This window comes from Nannospalax galili, unplaced genomic scaffold (genome assembly GCF_000622305.1).
Source record: "Nannospalax galili isolate Female #2095 unplaced genomic scaffold, S.galili_v1.0 scaffold1362, whole genome shotgun sequence".
Classification (NCBI taxonomy): domain Eukaryota; kingdom Metazoa; phylum Chordata; class Mammalia; order Rodentia; family Spalacidae; genus Nannospalax; species Nannospalax galili.
The window spans coordinates 807,585-833,813 of record NW_008347579.1 but is presented as its reverse complement, the minus strand read 5'-3'; the positions used below and the strand labels follow the sequence as shown (position 1 = coordinate 833,813).

Below are 26,229 nucleotides of genomic sequence, written 5' to 3'. Positions count from 1 at the left end.
CCCATGGAACCAAGCATCCTTGATTAGCTGTGAATCAAGCCACTGGGCTGACTTAATTCAAGGCTCAGTAAATTCAGTTTTACTAATGTGACTAAAAACTAAATTTCATATAAATATAAACACTCATTAAACTTCAAATACCAAGTCATGCAAGATGTTGAAGAGGATTCATTTTTATTTATAGATGGGTTCTGATAAGAATAGCATTAAACAAATACTAGAAGTGAAACGTTAGAGTGATTAATGTGCAGTTGTTTGCATTGTTCGTATTTCACTCATATATCAGATTAGTATTTGTACATACTGTCAGAATTGATTCTTTCCTTGTCAGAACACTTATTACTGCTGACAGGTATAACATATCCACATTAATCCTTAATTCCTTGATTCAATTTTCTAATTGCTTTTTTGGCACACAATAGTGGCTGTTTAGTCCTGTGTGATGTATTCATCATATGGTACAATGTTCTTTAAAATTAGACATGCTATTTAAAGTGCCCGAACAGAAAAAAAAATTACCAAATATTGAAATTTCACAATACTTAGGTATAATATTAGATATTGTTATGTCAGATATTCTAGAGATTATATATAAATCATAGTCTAGAATGTTAAAGAGGAAAAAGACCCTAAAAATCATCCAAGCTACTTGCTCATTTGGAGAGAGTGACTTAATGGCACACAGCTCGACAGTGGCAAAGCTGGCCCTAGGACCCATGCATTCTGAATGCTGGTTAGAAGTGGGCAGGTATACACATATCTTTATAGCTGAAATCCTCGGTTTGTTTCTACTGTTCATAACCAAACTGACAAGATAAGAGAAGTCTTCACTTTTTAAGTTATATTTTTAGGAAATTTTTATTTTTAGAACCTAGAGTAACCTAGTAGAATTATAGCTAGAACCCAAGTTAAGACTCTGCATACTAGAATCAGACAGATCTGAGTTCTAACCTTGAATCTGCTCCTTACTAGTTGTGTCACCTTGAGAATATCATCTGGCCTTTCTGAATACTGATTTCTTCATCTATATAATGGAAAATAACAGTTTCTCCATTGGGTTTGCTGCGTAGCCTGCACACAACAATGCCTGTTAAATCCTGAGCAGGGCACATGGTACCTAATAAGTACTTAGTACAAGTTAATATTTTATCAGTGTTTTACTATTCCTTTAATATCCATAACTTGAATATTTGGGTGCCATACTATTAGTTTGCCTCTTTGCCTGTGACAAGCTCAATTGTTCATTTATTCACTCTTTTCTTATCATGTACTGTGCACTGTAGGAGATGCTATAGGTAGACCATCTAACACAGTGCCTGTCTGGGATGATCAGGGATATCCAACATGTATATCAATGCTTTAATAAAAGATTAGAGTTGTAAGTCCCAAAAAATTGGCACTGTTCTTAGGCATTTCAAAGAGGGAGATGACCTATCACGGCTCTGTGGAAAATAAGAAACTAGATCTGAGAGCTGAGTGTGATGATATTTTTACAATCCCAGCCCTGGAGATGCTGAAGCAGGAAAATCATACTTTCCAGGCATGGCTGATCTACATAGCAAGACATGTTCAAGACCCTGGTTTGATATACAGTTCATCAACATGAAAAACAAAAAGAAGGAAAGAGGGAAGAAAGAAAGGAGAAAAAAAAGCTGACCTGTTCCTCAGGAACTTCATGAGTGTATGTGTTTAACTTCAGCTGCCAACTTGACACACCTGGGCAGAGGGAACCTTAGTTGAGGAATTTTCTCCATTGGATTGGCCTGTGGCCATGTCTGTAGGGCATCTTCCTGGTTGTTGAGTGATGGGGAGGGCCCAGCCTACTGTGGGCAGTGCCACCCCTGTGCAGGTGTCCTGGATTGTTTAAGAAAGCACACTGAGCACAGGCCAGGGGAGCAAGCCAGTGAGCAGCACTCCTCCATGGTCTGTACTTCAGTTCCTGCCCTGACCTTCTGCCTTGGCTCCCCTCCATGATGAGGTAAGCTGAAGGTAAAATAAACTTCTTCCTTACATCAGTTTTGATCAGTGTTTTTATCACAACAACAGAAAGTAGCTAGGACACCAATCATTTACCTAACTAAAGAGGGTCCTAAGAGGTCAAAGCAAAGAACTAAAAAGGAAGAGGCTAAATATCTCAGACCAAGGACAGCTTTGTGGATGAGGTAACATTTGGCTGGGCTTTGAGGAATATGGATCATGGAAGTAAAGACTACAGGGAAGATGTCCTAGATAGCAGAAAGATTGTGATTGCAGAAGATACAAATACTGGAATGATGGACATAGCGGTTGAAGAGTGAGCTCTCACATGGATTGAAACATGGAGCTTATGCAAAATGAAAGCTGGTTTAACAAAGAGGTAGACATACCTGGTTGCCTTGGAATGCTGTTTTGTATTCAGCAGGCACAAAGTGACACCCCTTGAGCCCATTTTGACACAGTCATTTTCTCTTTGTTAGCAAATATTGGTAAGATTTAATGTTGTTAAAGATGTCATGCCTTCCATGTTCTATAGTCTTACTCTGGGACTTCGCTTCTTAAACTGTAAACCACAACCCTATATGGAACCACAGAACTGAATGTGGGAGATGTGAAGAACTTACTGACAGCAGGTAAATGAACTCACAACCAAAAATTAACTGAAAATCAGTTGTATAATCAATCTGGTGGCACTCACCCATGCTGCATTGCAGGGCTTCACTGTGCCCTTGGTTCTGAGCACACACAGCCTGTGTATTTTGTACTGTCCATGATGTCACACCATCCAATATGAATCATTGCTGCCAGAAACACTCAGCTCAAATTCAACACTGTTGTATGAATGTTATGAATCGTAGTGCTTTTACTGGACATAAAAAGTTTTCTTCTCTTAGAGAAATATAATAATTTAGGGGCAGGAGAGATGGCTCAGTGGTTAAGAGCAGAGCCCACATGGCAGCTAACAACATCCAGAATGCCAGCTCCAGGGGTTCCAACCCCCGTTTCTGACCTCTGCAGCCATTGCACAACACAGCTACACTTAAAATATTTTTTAAAAATTAAAAAAAGAAATATACTAATTTAATTATGGAAAACAAATTGTTTTAATGTTTTCCTACCATTATTCGTCTGTACATAGGTATAAAATTATTGTTATCTTTTGATTGTATTGTGTCAGAATGTTTGATTTTAAATTTTTTCGTTTGAGTTGTTGTCTTGAACTTCATGTTTTAAAATCGTTAAATGCTGAGTGTGGTGGCATACATCTTTAATCCCAGCATAGTGGAGGCAGAGGCAGTTGGATCCCTGTGAAATGGAGGCAAACTGGGACCTCCATTTTACATATAAATAAATAAATAAATAATCATTAAATGAATTTTGGGTTGAAGTTAGACAAGAATTTCTAACAATTTCAGAAATGGCCCTAAACATCTGCAATTTTGCACTATGTATTTATGTGAACACTGCTCTCAGCATTGACAATCATAAAATCAAAATGTCGATCAACTCTGAAAAGCTTTGACAATGCTTTTAGGTCTGTAGTATCAAATATTCAACCAACATTTGATTTTTTATGTAAAAATAAGCATGCATATCCATCTCATTAGTATGCAAATTTGCTTTCATCAATAAATGACAAAATTACATGTGTAATAAAGAATTATTTTGAAATAACTATGATATCAGTGAATGTTTGATTTGTGTACCTATTTTATATACCTATATGTTATGTAAATTTTCTTAGGTGAAAAGGGATTGTAAATAGAAAAGAATCCATGCTATAAAAGATAAATCTTTTCCTCTTTCTTGTTACAGGTAGTCCCACATAGAGTTCAGCATACAAGCTCAAAGTTCCAAGTCATATCACTCTATTAGATATGCAGTCTTAGTTGTTGTATACCTAAGTTCTTTTAGCTTTAGTTTCATTACCCATAAAATGGAAACAGTCCTTACTTCACAGGATAAGATTCAAATCATGTAAGCAGTGTAGCACCAGAAATATTGTAAGCACTTAATAAAAGCTAGCTATTACTAAGTTACCTACTTGGGCCTTGAACACCTTTTGAGTCCTTGGTGTATTAGATTTATCATCCCTTAATTTTAATGGCTATTCTGAGAAGACCAGATAGTTCTGCTTAACCCTCAGCTGCTAGATCTGATTGCCAGAGATGGGCCTCACTGTGATTTCCAAGCAGATTACTCATTCACTCACCCTTGGGAAAGGCCAAAGGAAGAGACGTGTAGCTAGCTTTGCCCATTGTGTGTTCTAAACCTACAGGGATTCATGTCCCAGTGGTTTCCCAGGACAGACCCAGGGCTCAAATGACAGTCTCACTTTCAGAACATATTGTACATTGTAAGAGTTATAACCTTGAAGGTATTTTTGATTCTAGAAGCTTCTCTGGTCACTTGTCTTTAATTTCTAAAAACTAGAGTTTAACATAAAATTTATTGTTCATCAAAACAATGACTTGAAAATAAGTTCTGTGTTTTCAAAAACATTGAATGAACTGAACAAATCTTCGGTAGGAGTGCTGTGTGCTTAATAAACAAGGACTGCTAATTACATAACTGTCAGTGGTGTTTTCTGTCACAATGGAACACCAGCTTTTTGCAGTACAACAAATATGAAAATGCCTAGAAGTAAATCACAGCAGCTGAGTGCTGTAGGCAAACAAACCCATGCCTTATCTCTTCCAGAGGCAGCCATGGAAAGTGCATGATAAATTACACAGTTCAGTGAACATGTTATGTGATTGTGATGCGATTTTGATTCATGGTTATACGTTTATCACAAAACAACTGACAAACTTCAAGGTATCCAAACTATTATTATTTGTAGTGTTTTGCTGTTTTCTGTTGAAAAATTCAAGTGCTGTAAAGTGCTTCTTTCCCTTTTTATTTAAAATCCCCTATCAGAGGTGATAATTTCCACAAAATCTCTGGAAATGTTTTTTCTAATTATGTGAATTTCTTCCAGAAGTGTCAAAGAACTGTGCTAGTAACTAATATTTTAAACATAATGAATAATTCATGTTTTGCTAATATCCTTTTATGAAAATTCTTAAAGCTAAAAATAAACCAAGTTGTAAGACAATTTGATTTTAAAATAGAATTATAATCTCCTTTTACATAGCTTACCAATACAAAGAGGTTTTTTTTTTAAGGTTTTCTATATAATCACAGAAGTAAGAGTGAGAAAATTATTCTAAGAAAAGTTTTACAGAATTAGCTTTTTGTAGACATGATTCTTTTTCCATGGTAAGGATTCTCTGTCTTCTTGTCCTGTGTTAGTGAGTCTCTGAAATTTAAAGTGTTAGACAATTAGGCTGTATCCCACCAGAAATTTTGTTATTTTTCACTACTTTTCCCTTTCAGTTAATGCTTTCGATATTTAAAACTTTGCCTTCTGGTGTTAAAAAAAAAAAAAAAAATTAGAACAGTAACCTGGCAACAAGACCAACTGACATTACCAAGTCACTTCTTTTTTTCCCAAATCCCTCACACCAAGAACTACCATTTCTCAAAAATTTAGATATATTAAAATTCTGCTGTCCTAAATTTTGTAACCAAGTTCTTAAAAAACATTCTGGATAAACTAAATAGTGAGCATTGTTACATTTAGAACTAAAAACATTAATAAAAAAAAAAAACCTGTTCTGTTGTAAATGATCAATCATTTCTTAAGTACAGTGAAAGGGATTTGGGTATTTCTAATGTATTACTGTCATTTAAACCTTAAATTCATTTTATGTTCTTTTAGTATTTTTTAGCCAATTGACCTTTATATGTACTTTACGTTTTTTAAATTAAAAGTTGCCTAGAAATGTGTTTGGAAAAATTTGTAGCATTTCTCTGTTAGTCTTGGACTATGACAAGCCTATTCTCTAAATATTTATATCATTGGATAATATCTATGTATTTATGCTGATTTTGACCTAACATTTTCAAAACTAAGTCTTTTTAAATGTAAGCTTTAAAGCATAAAACCATAGATCATGTAACTTGGAACAAGTGAAGCAACATGGCTGACCCCATTTTCCTGGAACATTTTAATGCCCTCTGCTTCCACCACCATAGCCACTTTCACCTTTATATTGAAAACTTCCAAAATATCTATATAAGGATAACTTTAAAACGTGAGATTTATGTTGCTATAAAGGAGAAATCCTTTATAACCACATAAAACCGTTGTCACCAGGAATTCAGTCTAAGTTTTACATGAAAAGGGATATATTTTATCTTTAATGCCTCATTAAACTTTCTGGAAATGGCAATATTCTAGAATATTCTAGGTGAATGGTTACATATGTCTATATTTCTTCTAAATCATTCAGATATCTTCAGTGGAAAAAACTTGAATAAATCATTTATTCTAATAATAAAAGCTTTTTTCCTTCTATTTATTTTTTCTTCTATTTAATTTTGCCTTTATGGTGAGATGCTACTTTGCTATATCCACCATCTCTCACTGTAAGTCTTTAATAATATAACCTAAACTGCCATTCTTTGACTAAAATAATAACCTTTACTTGTCTCAAAAGTAATTGTATTTAAACCCAACTCCATGTATGTATTTGTTTGTAAGTAGGATGGGAGTGAGTGTACTTGTGTTTGCATATGCATGTGGGGAGTATGTGTGTACGTCAACACATCATGGACTACTTTGTACGAATGAAGAACACAGACTTAGGAGGCAGCTGCCTGAGCCTTCATGCCAGCCCTCCTGCTTCTTCCTAGCTGTAGAGAGTTTAACCTCATTCTCTGTCTTCCTGGGGAGCCATGAACAAATATCTATCCACCCCAAATAGGGAATCAGTGACAGCCTAAAGAAATGATCCCATCCAAGTCCAGCTTAGGGAACCACTGTGTGTATTGGGGTTACTTAGAGGATCATTCAGCTGGCAGGATCTACTCTAGCAGTTGTTATAGTTGGAGTTTCCTGAGACTTCTAAGTCTCCTTTACTTCTTAAGTCTGAACAGCCTCCAAAAGGAATGCCTCAATATGAAGAAATAGCTACAAAAGAAACCTTAACTCTTCCCATCTTACAGCATTCTTGTAAGATTTACATAAGTTTTATATGTAAGGCACTTGAAGTACCTAATCCATCATAAGGCATTAATGAAACAATAGTGTTACTAGTATTTTATCATATTTAGCATATTTCTGTTCTGTTGTTTATGCAAGTGCACTGATGGATGATTATTAATTATGAACTTCACTAAAGTAACATTAAAGATATGCCAGCATGAATTCTCACTCATACATGGAAGTTTTTAAGTCAAATACATAGAATCAAAGAATAGAATGGTGGTAACCAGGCACAGGGATGGAGAGACAGCAAGAAGATGTAGGTCAAAGGGTATGAACCTACAGCCTGACAAGATGAATAACTCTATAGCTCTAATAATCAGCAGGAGGCTTCTAGTTAATAATACTGTATTGTATGCTAAATTATGATAAAAGCTTAGATTTTTAGGTGCTTTTACCAAAAGGAAAGGTAACTGTGAAGTGGTAGATATGTTAATTTGCTTGACCTTAGGAGTAATTTCACTATGTTATAGGTATAGTAAACAATGTACACATAGAAATAAAAATTTAAATAGAGATATGTCAACAGGATGTTTGCAATTATGATAACGTATTTGAGTAAATCAGGTTATGTAGTACATCACTGATGAGAGGAAGTCACTGGGACAAAGCAACCAAAGCTGCAAAACTTTATGGTTCACTGGCTGCACATCGTGGTGAAATGCATTCATCTATCCAAATGAAGGCCAATATCACATCTGCACTGTGCCAGGGGTCTAGGAATATACTTCTAACAGAAGGATGGATGTGGTGGAAAGTAACATAGCAATGCATGTCGGCTATGCAAACTCACAGTGGGTTTTCTTTTCCAGGGTGCACCTAAACCAATAGCCATCGAACCCTGTGCTGGGAACAGAGCTGCTGTTCTGACTGTGTTTCTCTGTCTACCAAGAGGACCATCAGGTGCCCCACCCCCTGGGCAGTCAGGTATGATGAATGGGCCAGCAGTTAAGCATACTTGTGGATGAAGATGCAGCAGCTGCAGTAAAGAGCATAGTGAGGGCCTTACAAGGGCCTAATTTAGAACATGGTGATAAAATTTTATTAACATATAAACCCTCACATAAGTATCTAGATACCTGCATTCTTTAAATTAATCTTTACCAGTGTTTCTCTTTTAAATATATGTTGAATATGTGTGTGCTTATGTGATTTTCTCTAATTTACCTAATTGGTTGTAATTATAACAAGGAAGCTCTCTAGCAGGGCAAATGAATTTTTGACCCTTACGGCCATCTGCTTTTCTCCTAACGTGTGGCATACAGGAAGGCAAATTATAGCTATGATTAGAAATTTTATCATGAATATGGAACCAACCTAGGGGACTTTGGGGTATTTTAGTGGCATCAGAAGATGATATCTCTGTGCAACCATCTCAATACGAATAAGATATGTTCTACTTTCAGCACCAGACAAGTGGAGTCCAGGGACTGGGCATTCTCTCTCCTGAGCATTAGCATGGTGAGCCATATTGACTCACTTTTTTTTTCCTATCTGAAAAGCATGTTTACGGTTTGGAACTGACTGTAAGTCCCCTCGTGGAGATTCCGCCACAGCTGTGCTGCTGTCCACGCCGTAAACATACTCAGTGTTGAGTCACTTGTCACACCATACACTACCCTCACTCCTTTGATACATTAGAGCCCATCTATCCAGAATAGGTAATTTTTCTATATCCTGGTTGTCTTTTTTATTCAATTCTTAGTGGAATGGATGCTTTTTGAGAGCAAGAATGATTCCAGAACTTATTTTTCAATCCCCTTTATACATAAAACAAAGTGCCAGAATTCTGGTGAATTCCCAATAATAGTAATTAATGATAAACTTGGCTCTCTCTATTTATTTTATATTTTCTTGCTACCCTACTTAACTTTGACTTTGCCTCTTATTTTTTATTTGCCTTCATCCCAAAACAAAAAAGTGAAAATATGCCACCTTATGCCTTGCCAGCCTTAACTGTTCATGCTACTGAGCTTTCCCCGTATGTAAACAGCTTCCAGCACCTTTACATTCGTCACTCACAGCTCCTGCTGCTGTCTTCTTGCAAAAATTTTTGTCCAGAGTTCAGTAGTAAATATTTATTCAAACATTTTAAAAATATTCTCAGGCCTTCTTAGACATTGACAATGTCTTTCTCTTTCAGCATCACCCAGGTAAATGGTATGCAATAAATAGGATAGTTTGGCACTGGTCAGACATGATGGATAATTACAGGGATTGTGCCCAGCTAATGGAAGCATTGTTTTAAAACTGGGATGATTTCCAAAAACAAATAACTTCACTAATGAAAACAAGTTCATGTGATATACACCAAGGTTCTTCTAGATCCTTGACAAGATGACTTACTGATGGGGAGAGAGTGAAGGCAACTGCCAATATTCTGGCCCTTTAACCTTTGAAATCCTTTTTGACTGATTTAAAAAGGCCAGTAGCTGTGTGGACCATTACCTCAGCCGTGTTTCCTTACAGATGGGGCATTAAGATTTCTGATGATAATGCTGCTTTAGCTGTCCTGTTTACACAGTGTTCTCCTATTTTTCACATTTGATCTTCATGACAAGGATGTGAGAGAGGTAATACAAAACTCTAAGTGAGAGGAGTGAGGTGTGGAAAGCACTCTATTTCTACACTCAAGGAATGACTGGAACAGGGAATACAAGGGTATAAGAGCAAGAGGAAAACAGTTTACTTAGTGCTAGCATCCAAGTATCTTCCTGACGATCTGCAGAAGAGAGCTCATTTCTCTATAATTAACAGCCCATGTCATCATAAATGGAAGCATTTGAATTGATAATGAAGCTATCTACAGAGTTGCCCTAGGTAGGTAGAAGAAGCAGTGCAACAGCTTGCACCCTTTTTCTAGAGCCTGAAAAGTGAAAGATGGTATGTCTATCTGTGCATTATTTAGGGCAAGCTTGCTCCTTGTCTCCTTTTTGCAAAATCTAATAAATTTCTCAGGTATTCATAGAGGAGTAAAAATAGTCTTTGATTCTACTCCTTCAAAATACAGTATTATCTGTTGGCAGCATCTGTTTTGAAATATATCAAAAATGTGTGGTATGTTAATGGGTGGGTAGTACAAAGATGGATGGACAGACAGGAAGCAAATAAAGTGAAAAGTCAAGTGGTGGAAATGAATACTAGTGCCCATTGTAAAATCCAACTTTGCTATGTCATTGACTTTTTAAACAAACAAATGCTGGGAAATGAAAAGCACTTGACTGCTGAACTAAAGTATCCACAGGTACCTCCAGAAGAGCTGCACTCGTCCTTCCTGGTTCTGTTCTTCCCATTCCCAGCTAGGTGCACACCCATATTGAGGGTGATCTTCCTCCACAGTCCCCTCAGACACACAGGCTACCTTTATGAAAACAGCCTCACCCACACACGTAAAGAACATTTTGCCAGGCTTCTAGGTATTCTTAGGTCATCTAGTCACAATGGCAAATCAACCATCATGTGGTATTTCTCCTTCAAAACGGAATTCTAGTACCTAAATGTGAGTGATTGGAAAAGTATAGTGACCAGTCTAGCCATCTTCTTATAGGAACAGCTAGTAATCTTGTGGAATTTAAAATCATTTGTCTTTGGGTTTTTTTCCTCTTTCCATCAGCAGCTTTTTCTGTAATATTTAATGAGTAGATGTGGCCCCTTTAGTGTCTGTCTAAAATGTGTGAAGTGCCCTTGGCTTTCATCATATTGGAGACCAAAAGAAAAGCTGTGCGCATTCATCCCTTAGATACCCACACACTAATCTTTTTGTTGGTATTATTTATTCATTTACTATCATTTTTTAGTTAGTATACAAAGTGATGGGTTTCACTGTGACATTTTCATGCAAATATGATGTCCTTGAATTTTGTCCTCCCCACTGCCCTCTCCCGACCCCCACCTCTCTCTAGTTCCCTTTCTCTCCACAAACGTCCCACCCTGCTTTCAGATCACATTGTCTTCCATAACCCTTTCTTGCCACCCCATCTTTAAACCTCTTCCTACCTACTAATCTTTTTAATTTTTTGTTTGTTTTGTTTTTGGTTTTTTCCCATGATGTAGTTAGGTGCTTGTGAGCAGTTCTCCCCCAGGAGTCTTAGAAGTAATGCACAGATATTAACTGGGGTTTTTGCCATTCCTAGAGCTGGACTGATCAGGTCCCTTGCTCTCCACCAGCAAGCCTGTTGCTTCCTTTCTGTGTTTTTTGTGAGCACCCCCTGCCAACCATACCAAGCTCTCCTGGGTAAAGTGGAATCTGTGCTGTTGGTGTATGTTCACCGTGCAACCACTTTCCCCTCTTACCTCACAGTTGTTGCAGAACCGGCAACAGGACACTGAAAACAGGACACATGGAGAAACAGCTGCATGAGCTCAGCAACCAAGCACATCTCCAATCCCCCAGGCAGCGCTGTGCCCAAGCATTTTACACTTACATTAGGGTGAAATGTGGACAAAGTAAAACGAGCTCTTCACAAGCACAAATTGAAGTGCTAATGACTGCTGTCACTCTGTGATGGAGGATTATGGATTTCACAGTTTATGGATTCTTCCTAATAAAAAGCAGATTGACATTCCTCACTGGATTAAAAATCCCAGGCCCCAAATATCCACTGCTAAAAAGAAGCAATATGCTTCAACTAAAAGCAAAATTTTACTGTAGGCCCAGCCTCATGACTGATTTGAGATTTTATTATTATTGTGTGTGTGGGAGTGTTAGCATGCAAATACCACTGTACATGTGTGTAGGTCAAAAGAAAAGACAACTCCTTAGAGTCAGTTCTTTCCTTCCACCTAGATATGGCTCGTAGAGATAGAACTCAGTACATCAGCTTATGTAGCAAGTACCTTAACCTACTAAGCCATCTCGCCAGCTCTTATGTATCATTTTTAGCATTGCCAAGGAAAATACTGCTGGGAAGTCTAAGTCTTTGTGATTTCAAATTTTAGGTTTAGAAATTTTAGCAAGATGATCAGGGTTTTTTCTTAGAATAATCTACAGTATTGCATAATGTTTAAAATGATAGGCCAATGGTGTCGTATTTCCTATTTAAAACAATGACAAAAAGACTTTGACAGGGGCTGGAGAGGTGGCATAGCAGTTAAGAACACTGGCTACTCTTGCAGAGGACTTGTGTTCAATTCCCAGCACCACACAGCAGCTAACAACCCTCTGTAACTCCTGCTCCAGGGGACTCCCACACCCTCTTCTGACATCCGCGGGTATTACATGGCCGCACTTACATACATGCAGGCAATATGCTCATAAAATAAAAATAATATTTTTTAAAAGAGCTTGGCTTACCTAACTTTTTTATAAAGAAGGCAATAAAGCTAACAATCTGGGCTGGGCATTGTATTAGGATGAAGATATGCACACATACTGCTTTGACCCTATTAATGACTCCATGAAGTCACTATGACTACCCCCTTTTAACCAGTTCTGTACAGAAATTAAATGACTTGACTAGGGCCTTTGGATCCTCAGCCTGTTTGTCACTGTGATCTCAGTAAAGACCCAGATTGTTCCAGGTAACCCTTAGTCCTGAAAAAAAAAATTAAATCCAGTCAAATAAGAAAAACCTGCAGGGTCTGTGCTATAAGTAGACTTAAGAGAGCAAGGAGGATGTATCGTTCTTTCCTGGTAACTCAACTCCAGAAAATTTGTAAAATTTAAACATGTGCTTGTCATGATATATCTGCTAATGAAACTATGATTAAGTGGGTTCTAGCAACAGGGATATGCAGTTGTAGGAAAAGAATCAAGCTTGAATGTGTGAACTATGGTCTCAGAGTTACAAGTCCTGAGATAGAGCCCCAGCTCTGCTACTCACTAGCTGTGTGACCATGGACATGTCATTGAGTGTCCAAGTCTTGTTTTCAGTAGAACTAGGCTACATCCCTAAGATGCATTTCACTCTAAACTTACATCTCAACTACAAATTATACTGTGCCCATTTGGCCCCTTATACTTCTGGCTGCCCAGGACCAGCTGGGACACTTTATTTTCCTATTTCCTATCCTTGTTAGTGACAAAAAAAAATAGCATCACTTCTTAAATTTAAAAAATCTTAATGATTTTACACAAAGTCTAGTTCTCATCTTAGCACCTTGGGAAAGTGTAGTTGTTTTAATGCCACTGATTTATAAGTGTGTGAAAGGAATCTCAAAATACCAATGGGAAGCAGAATACTCGCTCCCATGCGCTCATGACAGTCCAGTGTGCTGGCTCGCAGTGAACTACCCTCTCTTCTCAGACCAGTTCTTAGTCAAATTTTCATTTTCCAGACATCTTTGGAGTTCACATCAGACTTCACACTGTAGAAACACTGCTGTTGATCGAATCTTGGCGCTCTCATTGGTAGAGGGGGCAGGGATGAAAAGTAGAACTGCATTTTAAAAATCTGACATGTTACCTTTACCCTCAAACTCCAGTATTACCACAGCCAGTATAGTATGTGTGGCAAAATAAACAATAGAATTAGGTAGAGAACTCAGAAGGTAAAGGAATAAGAACAAAAGTTTACAATCATTCTTAATAAATATTACACTGTCTCTAAAGATATTTTACATTTAAATGACCCCAAAACCAACAGTAGGAAATAATTTTCTTCTATCCAAAAATATGGCTATTGTGAATCCTCCTCCTAGTTTTATTCATTCAAGTGTTTTAAAGCATCTTCTGCTGCTGGAGTCACCACCTTTATAGAGGCTGCAGCCTGTGTAGATATAAACATGAAACAGATAATCAAGCAAGTAAACCTAGACTTACAAATCTGTGTTAAGCACTATGAACAAAGGGTACAGAGGTGAAAGAAAAGGGGTGTGTGATTGCTAAGCTTAATATTTTTCTACAGTAGTGACAGAGTAAGGAACCTGATCCTTGCAATGCCCTTTCCTGGGTTCTCACTTGCCACCGCAGCTCTGCAGCATTGGACTGCTGAGTATTCCCCACCTCACCTCCCCAGCTCCTGGAAACATTTCTCCCCTGTGGTGTCCTGTGCCTTGATCGATCTCAGGTACCTACTTAGAATGCATGGAGAGGCCATGGCTGCAATGCTCCTCCATTCTGCATTGCAGACTCCATGAACTCCTAGACAAGAAGGCGTTCTGTTCAAGCGCTCTCCACTCATTGAGGGAAACTGCTGTGCACTTGTTTCCCAGACCTGCAATCATCACCTCACCTGCTGAAGAGCAGTCTCTCCCCTGGCTTTCTTGCTGTTTGAATGTTAAGTCACCCTCTCCCACTCTCCCTGTCTCTGCCCATTCAGTAGAACAGCTCTTCCCTTGCTTGGCTGGCTGTTTTGGCAAGACTGTTCCAAAGTCGCCAAAGAAATTCTCTCTCTCTCTCTCTCTCTCTCTCTCTCTGTCTCTCTCTCTCTCCCTCTCCCCCTCTCCCTCCCTCCCTCCCTCTTCCCCCCTTCTTCCTCCCCCCAACATTTAGATGCAAGCACTCCAAGAGAAGCACCCCAGATTTGACCTTTGCAGCAGGCAGAGCAGACCTGGATTTTCCATCTTACTCAAGCCTTGCCTTGTTCACACCTGATTTCTCTCACCTGGATTGCTGCCAAAGGAAAGCACCATTCTAATTATCTCTCCTCAGAGTGTTTAAAAAACTGCTGAAAAAGTCTAGACATTTATTCTGGGGCATGAGGCCCTCCTTGACATGACTTCAGCCTCTGACTCATTTGAGCCTATATGCGTAGCAGCATGGGCTAACAAGGACCCTCAGGCAATCATTTGAACCTCTTAGGCCCAGGACTCCACACACATATCATAAGGAAAATGATTAGGTTAAATGCCTTTGTGATTGCTCCTGTAATTCTGTACCTGTTTTCTTTTTCTTTTTTCTATTTTTCCTTCTCTCTTTTTTTTTCTTTTTGAGTTTTTGAGCCATTGTGTCACTATGTATCCAAGCTAGTTACAAACTGCCCATTCTTGGCACCATGCCTGACCCTTTACCTAATTTTTTCCTACAGTTCTGAGCATGCTCACTTTTTTCTTAAAATCATACCCCTCATTGTTCCCTGTACCTAACATCCTTTCCCTCTTGGCTGCTGGTTTTCAAAGCCCAGTTCAAAAGTCACTTCTCCCGGAAACCCTTCTAGTTCCCTCCTGTATGAGCTCATCCAGTATACAATTTCACAGGATTCGCTGCTTCTTCCTTCACTGCTTTCTAACCTATCAGCCACTGTAGGTAGAAAGCACTCTGACGATGGTGGCTACAGCTCACTTTATCTTTGAACCCCTAGCTACCAGCAAGTTCCTGGTACTTGATATTTTCTTGATAAATATTTGATTGATAAGAAAAATTGATTACTCATAAAATATAGAACTTCTCCCCAAAAGATATATACTATACAAATATAAACTAAGTCCATAATCTTAGTAGATTAGGTTTTATGTTTTATTGATTCATAAAGCATTGAAGCTACATATCTTGGGTACTGAAATTACACTGAGAATTCTGCCTTTGATGGAATAGATCTGTTAAAACTTGGCTGTTTAGATTTAGAATTCAATGAAAATCAGAATATTAGTGAAAGATGACACAAAACACTAAAGCAAGTTATATATTTCTAATATCGTATACTTTAAGTCTGTAATAAAGCATTTTATTTAATGATTTTATCTTTGATTTCTTCCTTGGATAATATTTTTTAACCATTAGATTTAAACTTGAGAGAATACAAATGGGTTTCATACTTTCTGAACAGAAAGATCAATTATTTTGATTCTCTAGAATAAAGATCCATGTGTTCGTTATGCTCAGACCAGATAACCTCACAAAATCTTGAGTACAGAACAGATTCAAAACAAAATAGATTCTAAACATTCTTTAAATTATTGTAATTCTGTAAGGTACATACTAAAAAATTTCCATCTCACATGAGGAAAATGAACTCATGGAATTAGACGCTTGCCTATAGCCATATAGTAAATAATTGTGAAGCCAAACTTTAAAATCAGAAAAGCCTTCCCACAGAGTGTTCTTGGTTTGGTTGCCTTGGGTTTTAGCACAGGTTGAAATATCAGCTACCTGCTTTGGGGTACAGCTTGTGCTTCTTTTCAACTGACCAGTGTCACTATGAAGTGTTATGACTGTGGTCTTTCCATCTGAGATTTTAAAATTTATCTTTGTGCCATGGTTAATGGAGAGAAACTGAAATATGTGTTATAGAAGGAAATAAAAAAGTGCAGATAAGAAGTTTGATGGCAAGTGAATGAACGGATTTAACCCTAAAATTTGACTCAAATGGTTTCAACACAAAGCATTTAGGAAAAAGTCACCTGGAAAGTCAGAACTTCTACTGCTGAACATGAGACCAACATTGTTAAAACAGCCAGCACATTTTTCTTTCCTCTTTCCTTCTCTCTCACCTGCCCTTTTTGGTAGATCTAAAATTGTCTAGTAAATAATTATTTTGGTCAAGGAAAAATGGGGGGGGGGTAAAGTTCAACAAATAACTTCCAAGTCCAAAGAAGGAAATCAAGATTTATTTGCAGTAAGCAAGCTACCTTTGAAATAAAAAAAAATTTTTTAAAAAGTGTTGTGAATTTGAATAAAATATGAAGGGTAAATAAACCCCTCCCCTGAACTTATGAGAATTGACACCATACTCTCTATGTAACACTGCCATTTAGTAAGAATTTTTACTTTTGATTGATCATGAATGAAACAATTACTGTGTAGATTTGGAAGAATTTAATAAGCCTGCTGTTAGCTCTATAATAACACAGCAAGTAGCTTAAGCATAAATATTCATTTCTCACAATTCTAGAGGCTGGGAAATCAAAATTCAAGGTGTCTGGCATACTTGGAGTCATCTCAGCAGTTTCTTCCTGGATTTCAGATGGTCACTTTTGCTGTCTCCTCACATAATAGAGACAGAATGAGCTCTGGTGTCTTCTAATAAAGCCACCAATCCCATCAATGATACTCTGCCCTCACAGCCTTATCTAACCTAAGTACTCCCAAAGGCCTCCCTCCCAATGTCCTTACATTAGGGGTTAGGGCTTCAACTTATGAATTTGTTAGAGAGTGGAAAAAAGACATCAACATTCAGTCCCTAAACGCTGCCCTTCTGCATTAAACAAGAATGGATGGCTAAGTCTGGGTGGCAGAGAATTGTCATTTTGAGAGCTTGGGAAGTAACCATAGAAGTTACCTATTTCTCCTTCACATTTTGCAAGAAAGAAACCTGTAAAGCCAGAAATAGATACATGTTTAGGATCAGTGAGTTTGTAGCTGAGCTGGGGCTAGAACCAAGGTCTCTGATTCTCTGATGCAGGGAAGAACTTACCTCTCCCATCATGTTTATTTTACCATGATGTAACACATATCCAGAAAAAGAATAATAATTTGCCTCTTAGCAAGCAGCGCTGCACAACATCTGCCACAAAGAACCCAGAAATGGTTGGTAGGGGGAATTCCATAGACCAAAAAGTGAAATCAAGTGGTTTGAGAAAATCTGTCTTCTTAGCAGCAAAAGTGCTAAAATGGGGTCAAGGCCATGGGAATTCCTTTTCCTACATAAACATTTCTTTTTAACTAGAGACCACCTCATGCACTCAGTTGTTCCCCAGAAAAACCAGAGGGAATAGTCAAATTTTGATCCAAATCCCTGATTCAATTCGGGTCCTGCTATGGACTATACAATGATGGGGTAGTAGCTACCGAAAATGTTTTTGTGTGAATATCCCTCATACTTAATGAAAGTCCCAAGGGAGGATCAAGCACTAGCAGTAGAAATATAATTCTACAAAAGGTAAATGTTGACTATAATTACATTAACTCCTTAAGGCCACAACGATCTTTCTCAAAGGGCTTTTAGGGAAAAAGTTAATGACCCTCTGAAAAGTGAGTAATTTATCTCCATCTATCTGCCTTATAATTTGCAAATGAGCACAGCCTATGCAAATTGAGCAGATTTCCTTAATTGATGGGCAGCATATCCTGGGCTGTCATGCACCAAAAGCACTGGTAAAACTTAAGAGAGAGAGCTCATTCTTCCTTAAAGACTTAAATTGGTCCAGAGTACTCCAGGGAGGTGGTTTAAAGAGTCCTACATGGTCCCTGGGATCATCATTTAGAAACCTTGGGGAATAAATGGATTCTTGTCCCCTGAACCTGCTGTCTGATATAATTTGAACTGAACCTTGAGCCCCTAAAAGTCTGAATGCAGTGACCATACACTTAGCTCCATTTATCCAACAAGCCAGGCAAGGATCATCAAATCAATAACATGACTGTGCCATCTGCCTTCCCCTTGCTCACCATCATAATGAAAAATGACTCCTTAAGTGTTCTGTGAGGCAATTAGCTCTGAAGGCTGAGCCATAATGGTGAGAGACTGAGTTACATTTGTATTCAAAACTTTACTGGTAAAATGGAAAGGAAGCTGTTGTCCGTATTAATAGATACATAAAATGTATAAATGGGGTAATTTGGTATTACTCTATTTATGCATAATGTTATGTAACTGCAGAAACACAGAGCTGAGAAGGGCAATGAAATAACATCTGGCCCCTCCAACCACCAGTCACAGCCCTTTCCAGAATCATCTTGGACAGAAAAGACTATAAAGCCTTCCCCCAAAAGGCGTGCTTATAACTTCCTAGAAGAAATCATTCTGCTATTTAACAGTTCACTTCAATTTGATCTCATTTCCTTTTGTTCTTTCTTCTTGTCCTCATCTCTCCAGAAATAGAGAACAGCTGATGCTCTCCAGATAACTTACCTTGTGCTACCAAGCAGCTTCAGAATCACCTCTCAGCCATCAGTGCAGGCTCAGTTCCCGAGTCTAGTCTTTCCATCTTGCCTCAAAGGGCCCATCTTCCTTTAGACTTTTTCATCTCTAATACTCAGAGCCCTTCAGGCTTCCCAAATGTCATTGGCTCAAGACCCAAAGAAAATGTGGGGCCTCTAGAAGTATCTCTGTTCCTTTACTTGACAGATGTGGAAACTGAAGTTCCCTTGAAGAGATAGATGTATTTCCTCAGAGTCCACATTCCACATGGTAGAACCACACCAAGGCCCTCTCGGCTATGCTCATAGTGTTACTTTCTCAGTGCAGAACCTCTCTTTTAAAGTCAACTGCCCTGCTGATGGCTCCCTTCCACTTAGAGTTCAGCAGGACCCCTCTGTCCCTTTGTGAGCCTTTCTGCCCTTTTGTATTTTTATTTATGCTACTGCTTGTCTTGCACAAGACAAAGTGCTGTTCGTTTCAGTTCCTCCAGTGTTCCAAGGTCATTTTTGAAATCTGTCCTGTCCCTCTTAATGCCATTGTTGTGCCTTGACCCTTTTGATGTTATGTGCAAATATGATGATTTTATGTAGATATCTCAGCGTTGGATTCCAACTGGACTGACTTTAAAATGCTCCCCTGCTAGAACTCCACCACACCTCCCTTACCTTGATCCCTGTGCAAGGACCTGTCCCTCTGCCTGGACTGTCTTCTGCATCACCCCTGACATACCTCTGCTCTGCTTCTTCCACCAAGAGACCATCTCATGTAAGGATCACCTCCTGTGGGAAACCTGTCCCCCTCTCTATCATCCTCAATCTATGACTTTGATTTTTCATTTACTCCTATAAAATTTTCATTACACTGTCTCCATCCCACCGAGGCAAGCTAAGGGCAGTAATTTCCCCCTTATCATTATATCCTTGCTGGCAAATGGTGCTTAAAGCATAGTAGAAGATCAATATATTGCTTAATTATTTTCCTTCTTTCTCTTGCTCACCTGTGCCTGTCGGCATTAACTTTCCAGAGTCCAACTCTTAAGCAAGCTGTGAATTTAACTTTCTACTGCACCTTTTCAAGTACTTGGTGTATATTCCTTGATACAAGTTAATTCTGTGTGCTTTACATGTTTAAAAACATGTAAAACCTCCTTAATATCTGGCTCCAAATCTGGTTTATGAAATAGAACTGAAACTTTATTGATTCCTCACTAATACCTAGCACTGTTTCAGCCCTATCTTTTTTGTCACAAGTCTTGTTAGACGTTTTACAGTAGGTGGTTTTCTTCTATGTTTAAAACATTTCTTTGGGTCTTATCTTCATATATAAATATATACTTTGCTGATTTGGTCATTCAAAAAATCATTGATTTTTTTTTTCTAATTCTGTTTTCTGAAAATGAATGTTTCATGGGCCCTTGTTCTATCTCATGGCTCCAAGAGGTGTCAGAGTCCTATTCTTTCTTTGGTGCCCTAGCTTTGGGTCCCCAGACTGCTTCTGGTACTTAGCCATCTGTTTACAACTTCTGATTTTTGCTTGGCTATGGTAGATTCCATATCCTTTTTGAGTGTTTTAAAACAAATTTTGTAAATACCTTGAAAGTCTCATTTGAACATGATTTGTTATTGCCTTTTCTCTTATATGCAAAACCAAGTCAGTCTTCTTAAGTCTATCTTATGCTAGTGTGTTTAGGAATTTGTAGATCACGTTAGTTCATTAGTTTGTCTTACAGCTTTTTACTTTCCCTCGAGTTTCAGAATCATCTATTGCTAGGCTTCATGAGGAACTCCCAAGCTCCATTTCAACTCTTTATGTAGCTCTTGCCTATCAATCTGAGCGTTTCCTCAGCTTCCTTTTTCCATTTGCATCAAAAGGATCTCTTAGAAACAGAAAACATTTCTGAGAAAATATTTCTCACCTATCAGGTTGACGAAAATTAAAAAGAATGACAGCATATTGCTGGTGAGAATACCAACTGCTACAGCCCAACTGAAAGGGAATTTGGTAATACCTAACAAAACTACGCATGTACTCTTTTTATCAGCAAACCAACTTCTAGGAATTTTCCCTAAAACATACCCAGCAACAAGAGATGTAAATGTAGTGATGATTTCCTTCAGCGTTTTTCATAAGCACAGAATACTGGAAACAACCTAAGTAACAATGCAATGCACGGGAAAGTGATGGAGCGAATGGCACATCCACACATGGAACACAGTGTACCTGAAAGGGAGAGACAGGAAGAGCTCAAGCTAATAGGAAGGTCTTACAGAATGCATTACTGAGAAAAGTAAGGTACTTAAAATCATCTGAAGTACACTGTCCTTAATGCAAGAAATAAAGAATATAGACAAATGTAGTAGCTCATTTGGAAGCAGAGGCAGGAGGATCACTGTGGATTCAAGGCCAGCCTGGGCTATATAGTGATTTATGACTTTTCTTTGTTCTGTTACTATAAAAACGTAATGTAACTATTACCATGCCAGAACATGGGATTTGGGGTAACCTGAATCTGTGTTCCCAGGCCCTGGTCATTCATAATTGACCCCAGAATAAACTATCTCTTATCCCCTTTAAAAAATAAAAATAAAAAACTTATTTTTACAAAAGAGAAGAAGAATAAATCAGAAGCTAGGGACTGGCAAGATAGCTCAATCAGTAAAGTGCTTGCTGTACAAGTATGAGGATTTGAGTTTGTAGCCCCAACATCTATGTTCAGAGCCAGGCTCAGGGGCATGACTAGTGATCACAGCACTGGAGATGCAGATGTGAAAGAATTGCTGGAGCTCTCTAGCCAGTCAGCTTAGCTGAATCAGTGAGCTCAATTCTCAGTGAAAGATACTATCTCAATTAATATAGTGGAGACCGATTAATGAAGACACTCAGCATCAGCCGTGGCCTGTATACATATGCATATACATATATGCACACAAACACACATAATTAATTAAACGAAATAAACCAGAAACTGACAAGACTGGCTTCCTACAGGAAAGATGTGAAAATAGAGTATAAAGATGGGCAGTGAAATTTGAAGAGATGGAGCAGTTAAAGATAGGGAGATGGATTAAAGCTGGGGAGATGGAGTAGTTAAAGATGGGGAGATGGATTAAAGCTGGGGAGATGGAGTAGTTAAAGATAGGGAGATGGATTAAAGCTGGGGAGATGGAGTAGTTAAAGATGGGGAGATGGATTAAAGGTGGGGAGATGGAGTAGTTAAAGATGGGGAGTAAAGGATGAAGTAAAGATGAGGAAATGGAGCAGTTAAAATGGGGAGATGGAGTAAAGATGGGGAGATGGCGCAGTCAAAGTTGGGGAGATGGAGTAGTTAAAGATGGGGAGATGGAGTAGTTAATGATGGGGAGATGGAATAAAGATGGGGAGATGGAGCTGTTAAAGATGGAGAGATGGAGTAGTTAAAGTTGAGGAGATGGAGCAGTCAAAGATGGGGAGATGGAGTAAAGGTGGGGTAGGAGAGCAAAAAAAGGACACTTTTTGATTATGCACTTGACTATATATAACTGACTTTAAGAAGCATACCGAGCCAAGTGTGGGTGGCACATGCCTTTAATCCCAGCACTAGGGAGGCAGAGGGAGGCAGATCTCTGTGAGATGGAGGCCAGCCTAGTCTACATAGTAAGTTCCAGGCCATCTGGGGCTACGGGAGACCCTATCTCAAAAAGAAAAAAGTGTGTGTGGGGTGTGTGTGTGTGTGTGTGTGTGTGTGTGTGTGTGTCCAATAGAAAACCTAAACAAGATCAGGATAAAAGGGAACATAAAATGGAACACAAACTGTACAAATTGGAATTAAGTTATTACAAACGAATAAATAATTCTGCTGTTACAACCTAAGTAACTTCAGAAAAATGATTATTTTGACTATGCTATAAGGTCAGAGGTAACAAATAACCTGTACATACAAATGTACTACAGCTAGTACATTTGTTTCTTGTACAAATAGAGGTATAGGTTAGCAACTCTGACGCTACCTTATGTCTGTGCTGGCACTGAACAAGTCCATTGTGGATAAGGAAAGCTGAGTTTCTCACCTTAGAGAAGAATGCATGTGTGAGAACAGCATGGAGAGTAGAATAAGCTCTGCATGTTGGTTTGGAAGTAGAGTGATCATTACAAACTCACATGTATGAGACTTTTATAGGACTACAGATGTACATGTGTGTTGGTATATGCCTTTTCTTACCTCTTACAACAGAAAGAGCCTAGAAGAGATTACCTCAATAGTGATGAATATATGTCACATACATATTTCGTTTTTTAAACTCTTCTCTAATAAAAGGAAACATGGATTTGGAGTTAAGTGGTTGATTCCCAGGCTTAAAAGGGAGAAATTCAAGTTGTACTAAAAACATTCTGTGGTTCTCCAAAAGAAATAAGTATTCAGTATGAAGAAGAGATACTGAACATGTACAGAAGCCACATTGAAGGAGCAGCTAATGATCAAAGGATGGATAGCCCCAGATGAACAGATATGCTATTCCACTACAAATCAACCCATGACGAATAAGTGAAGATGCATAGCTGAATAGGTTCAGAAGTACATGAGAAAAGGAATCACTTCCTTTAGAATTCTAATAAGTGAGTGCCAAAGACATAAGGGAAGCAGAAAGTTGCCATTACACAGATACCACCTAGTAATTGTTAAGAGCAAGACCTACTGATGGATATGAAATGGGACAAGATATAATACATAGCAACACATTTCCATACTCTCAAAGTATTCTCCCACAAGATGCTTATTGACTACAGAAGGAATACTTGCAACTACTTCATAGATAAGCCTAGCAGGACTGGCCTTATCCAAATGATCGAGGTTAATATGAGCAATAGTAAAGCATAGAAGCCATGCATCATCTCCCACGTTACACTAAGAAGATCAGGAAAGCACCTCTGTTCTATGCATAGCCCACTGTAACCAAGAAATCAGACAGATACAATGATGATCAGTCTACAACCTGCAGAAGTGCCCAGTCATGAAAGACTGAGAAACTAGCACAGAGAGTAATGGCCTGTACCTGCAGGGGGTTCTGAATCACTATAGTCTGACCTCATGTAAAATGTTTTCATTGGGAGAAGCTGGGTAAAAGCAAAGAGTGAGAACTCGGTGTACTTTTGTAACTTTTCTGTGTCTAAAATTATCTCAAACTAAAGCATTAATAAAGTGTATTTTCTCAGACCTCTTTTCAAGTAGGGTCATATTCCAAAGGTTAATCTATAGATTACAGGAGATATTTATTTTCTCATTGAAATCATATTTATTTTGTTACAGGGTTCCTGGGTCAGCCCTCAAAAGCTTACTTCACCTAGAATTATGTATATATTTGCATCTCTATTTACAATTCCCACTGTATCCCAGAGCATAAACAATATTTTCTGTTCCAGTGAAGGAAAGGAAGTTGTCCCCATTTGAAGTTAAAGAAAAGAAGTTCCAGTGGTTGCTTTACTTGTGCAAATTTCTAAGGAATTTAGACTAAGTTGCAGAGCCAATTTTAGAGCCAGATCTGTGTGACCAGTGTGATGATCTATCATGTTGTTGATATACCTGAGGGAGGCTTCGTCCGGCATGCTACTCATTGGCAAATTAAAGACCCTGAAAACAACAGATCTTACGGATGCTCTGCACTGAGCAATCCTCTCAAGTTTTTCTCTCAGTTCTTGGACTACATACTCATCTTTATTTTGTTCATGAGTATACCTGGCTCTTTAAATAGAGTTATTACATGGTCTTTTAATATTTCAATTTATTAATAATTCTGTCTTCCATCTTTAAATCACACTTGACAGATGAAGCAGACAGTGTAGAACTGAGGCAACACTAGGAGCAGGTTTATAAAAACTTAATATAAAAGGAAATATATTTACTGATCTAAATGTATTGCAAGTGTATTACCATATTTTTGTTAATGATTAACAATTAAATTAAATTTTTGGAAATGATTTAAATAATTAAGCCTGTCAGGAACATGATCTGACACTAAGAAGCACTTTCTTACCAAACATCCATAAATTGTGCAGATATAAACACTGTGTATGGAGCATTCATAAGGGGTGGGACTTCAAATGCAACTGCTATTTCTGTCATGACTGTCTCAGTTTACAAAGTATGTTGAAGCAGTCTAAGTGTCCAAATGGACAAAGACTCCCACACAGAGAACAAAACCATAACAAACCTACCAGCACCAAAAAAATACCTTTCACCAACTGCTTACTAGGAGTCAGTAACTGTGACAATTGTTTTCTTCTGTTCTCCATTTACTCTTACAGTAATAACTCTGCAAAGAAGCTGCTAGGTTGGGAATATTGAGGTTCAAAACTTTACCAATAGTTACAGACCTCACAACAGAAAGAGCCAGAATCTGAACCTTTTCTTGTTGTTTTTTGATAGTTGTTTTTCTAAAGTCTGTGCCTTTAATCCCTGTCTTCTAACATCTTCCTGACTTGGAAGTATTAAACCCAGCATGGATGACTAAAAGAAAAAAAAAGCACGTACACAAAATATGTTAAGCTTGCATTTAGTCTGCTCTATTTTGTGATTTCAAAAGACAGAGCAAAAGCAAAGCTAGCAGGGCTTTTTTTTAAAGTGATTCAGCGATCAAACACGATTTTCTCTTTTGTCCCAGAACACTCCAGACTCAAACCCTGGGCTTCACCGCTGCTGGTGCGCATCCAACACACAGTCCTGTAATTGGTAAATTTGCATCATGTGTGTCACCACCAGCTTAGGAAGGCACAGATGTCAGTCTTAGGAAATCCTGGGAATTTCAGCCTTGTTCAGACTAATTGGTCCAATCGATAAAATGCTAATGAAAAAATAAATCCAAATCTTTACCTTAATAACTTTGAATTCTGACCACGAAGGTTAATATAACCATCTTTTCAAAATCTCTATATTTTTACAAGGTGAAATTATTTTCCTTTAAAAAATACATGTGTCCTTTAAAAAATTATGAGGATCAAATTGATAATACAAGAATTACCAGAAATTTTCATTGGAAGCATCAGCCAGTTCATAAAATTTTGTTCAGTTATTAAAACAATAGGATTCCATGTTGTCATTTCTTAGCTTGCCTATCATCTTAATATATCTAGAAAAATCAAGCAACTGACTGATTAGGCAATAATATCTTCATGTCACAGAGAAAGATCCCACTTTTTTGTAGAATGGTGGGAGACGGGGTCAAGCCTCCTTACTGGAAGCAGTCTGGAAGCCTTTTCTTGTGTACTGGTCCTCTTTCCTCTCTTCCAGTTGCAGCATCATTAGCCTAACAGCATCAGACAAGGAGAGTCCTTCTTCAGCCCCTGGCTTGTGCAGCTTCCATCTCATGTTTTTAACCTCTCCACAGATTGAGACTGCCCAGGTTCTCACACTAATAACTCCCAGATCTTAATTTCCTTTTAGTATTTGGA

General features: G+C 38.1%; 1 protein-coding gene across 2 annotated transcripts in view; it reads left to right on the top strand.

Annotated features, from left to right (window-relative positions):
- Nucleotides 1–26,229, top strand: part of Atrnl1 (attractin like 1) — a gene marked incomplete at its 5' end in the record, with an annotated part of 630,201 nt that overhangs the window by 530,253 nt on the left and 73,719 nt on the right. For both annotated transcript variants that reach the window (XM_017800920.1, XM_008844317.1), the window contains 1 exon segment: nt 7,882–7,996. In XM_017800920.1, coding sequence (XP_017656409.1) covers nt 7,882–7,996 — 115 coding nt within the window.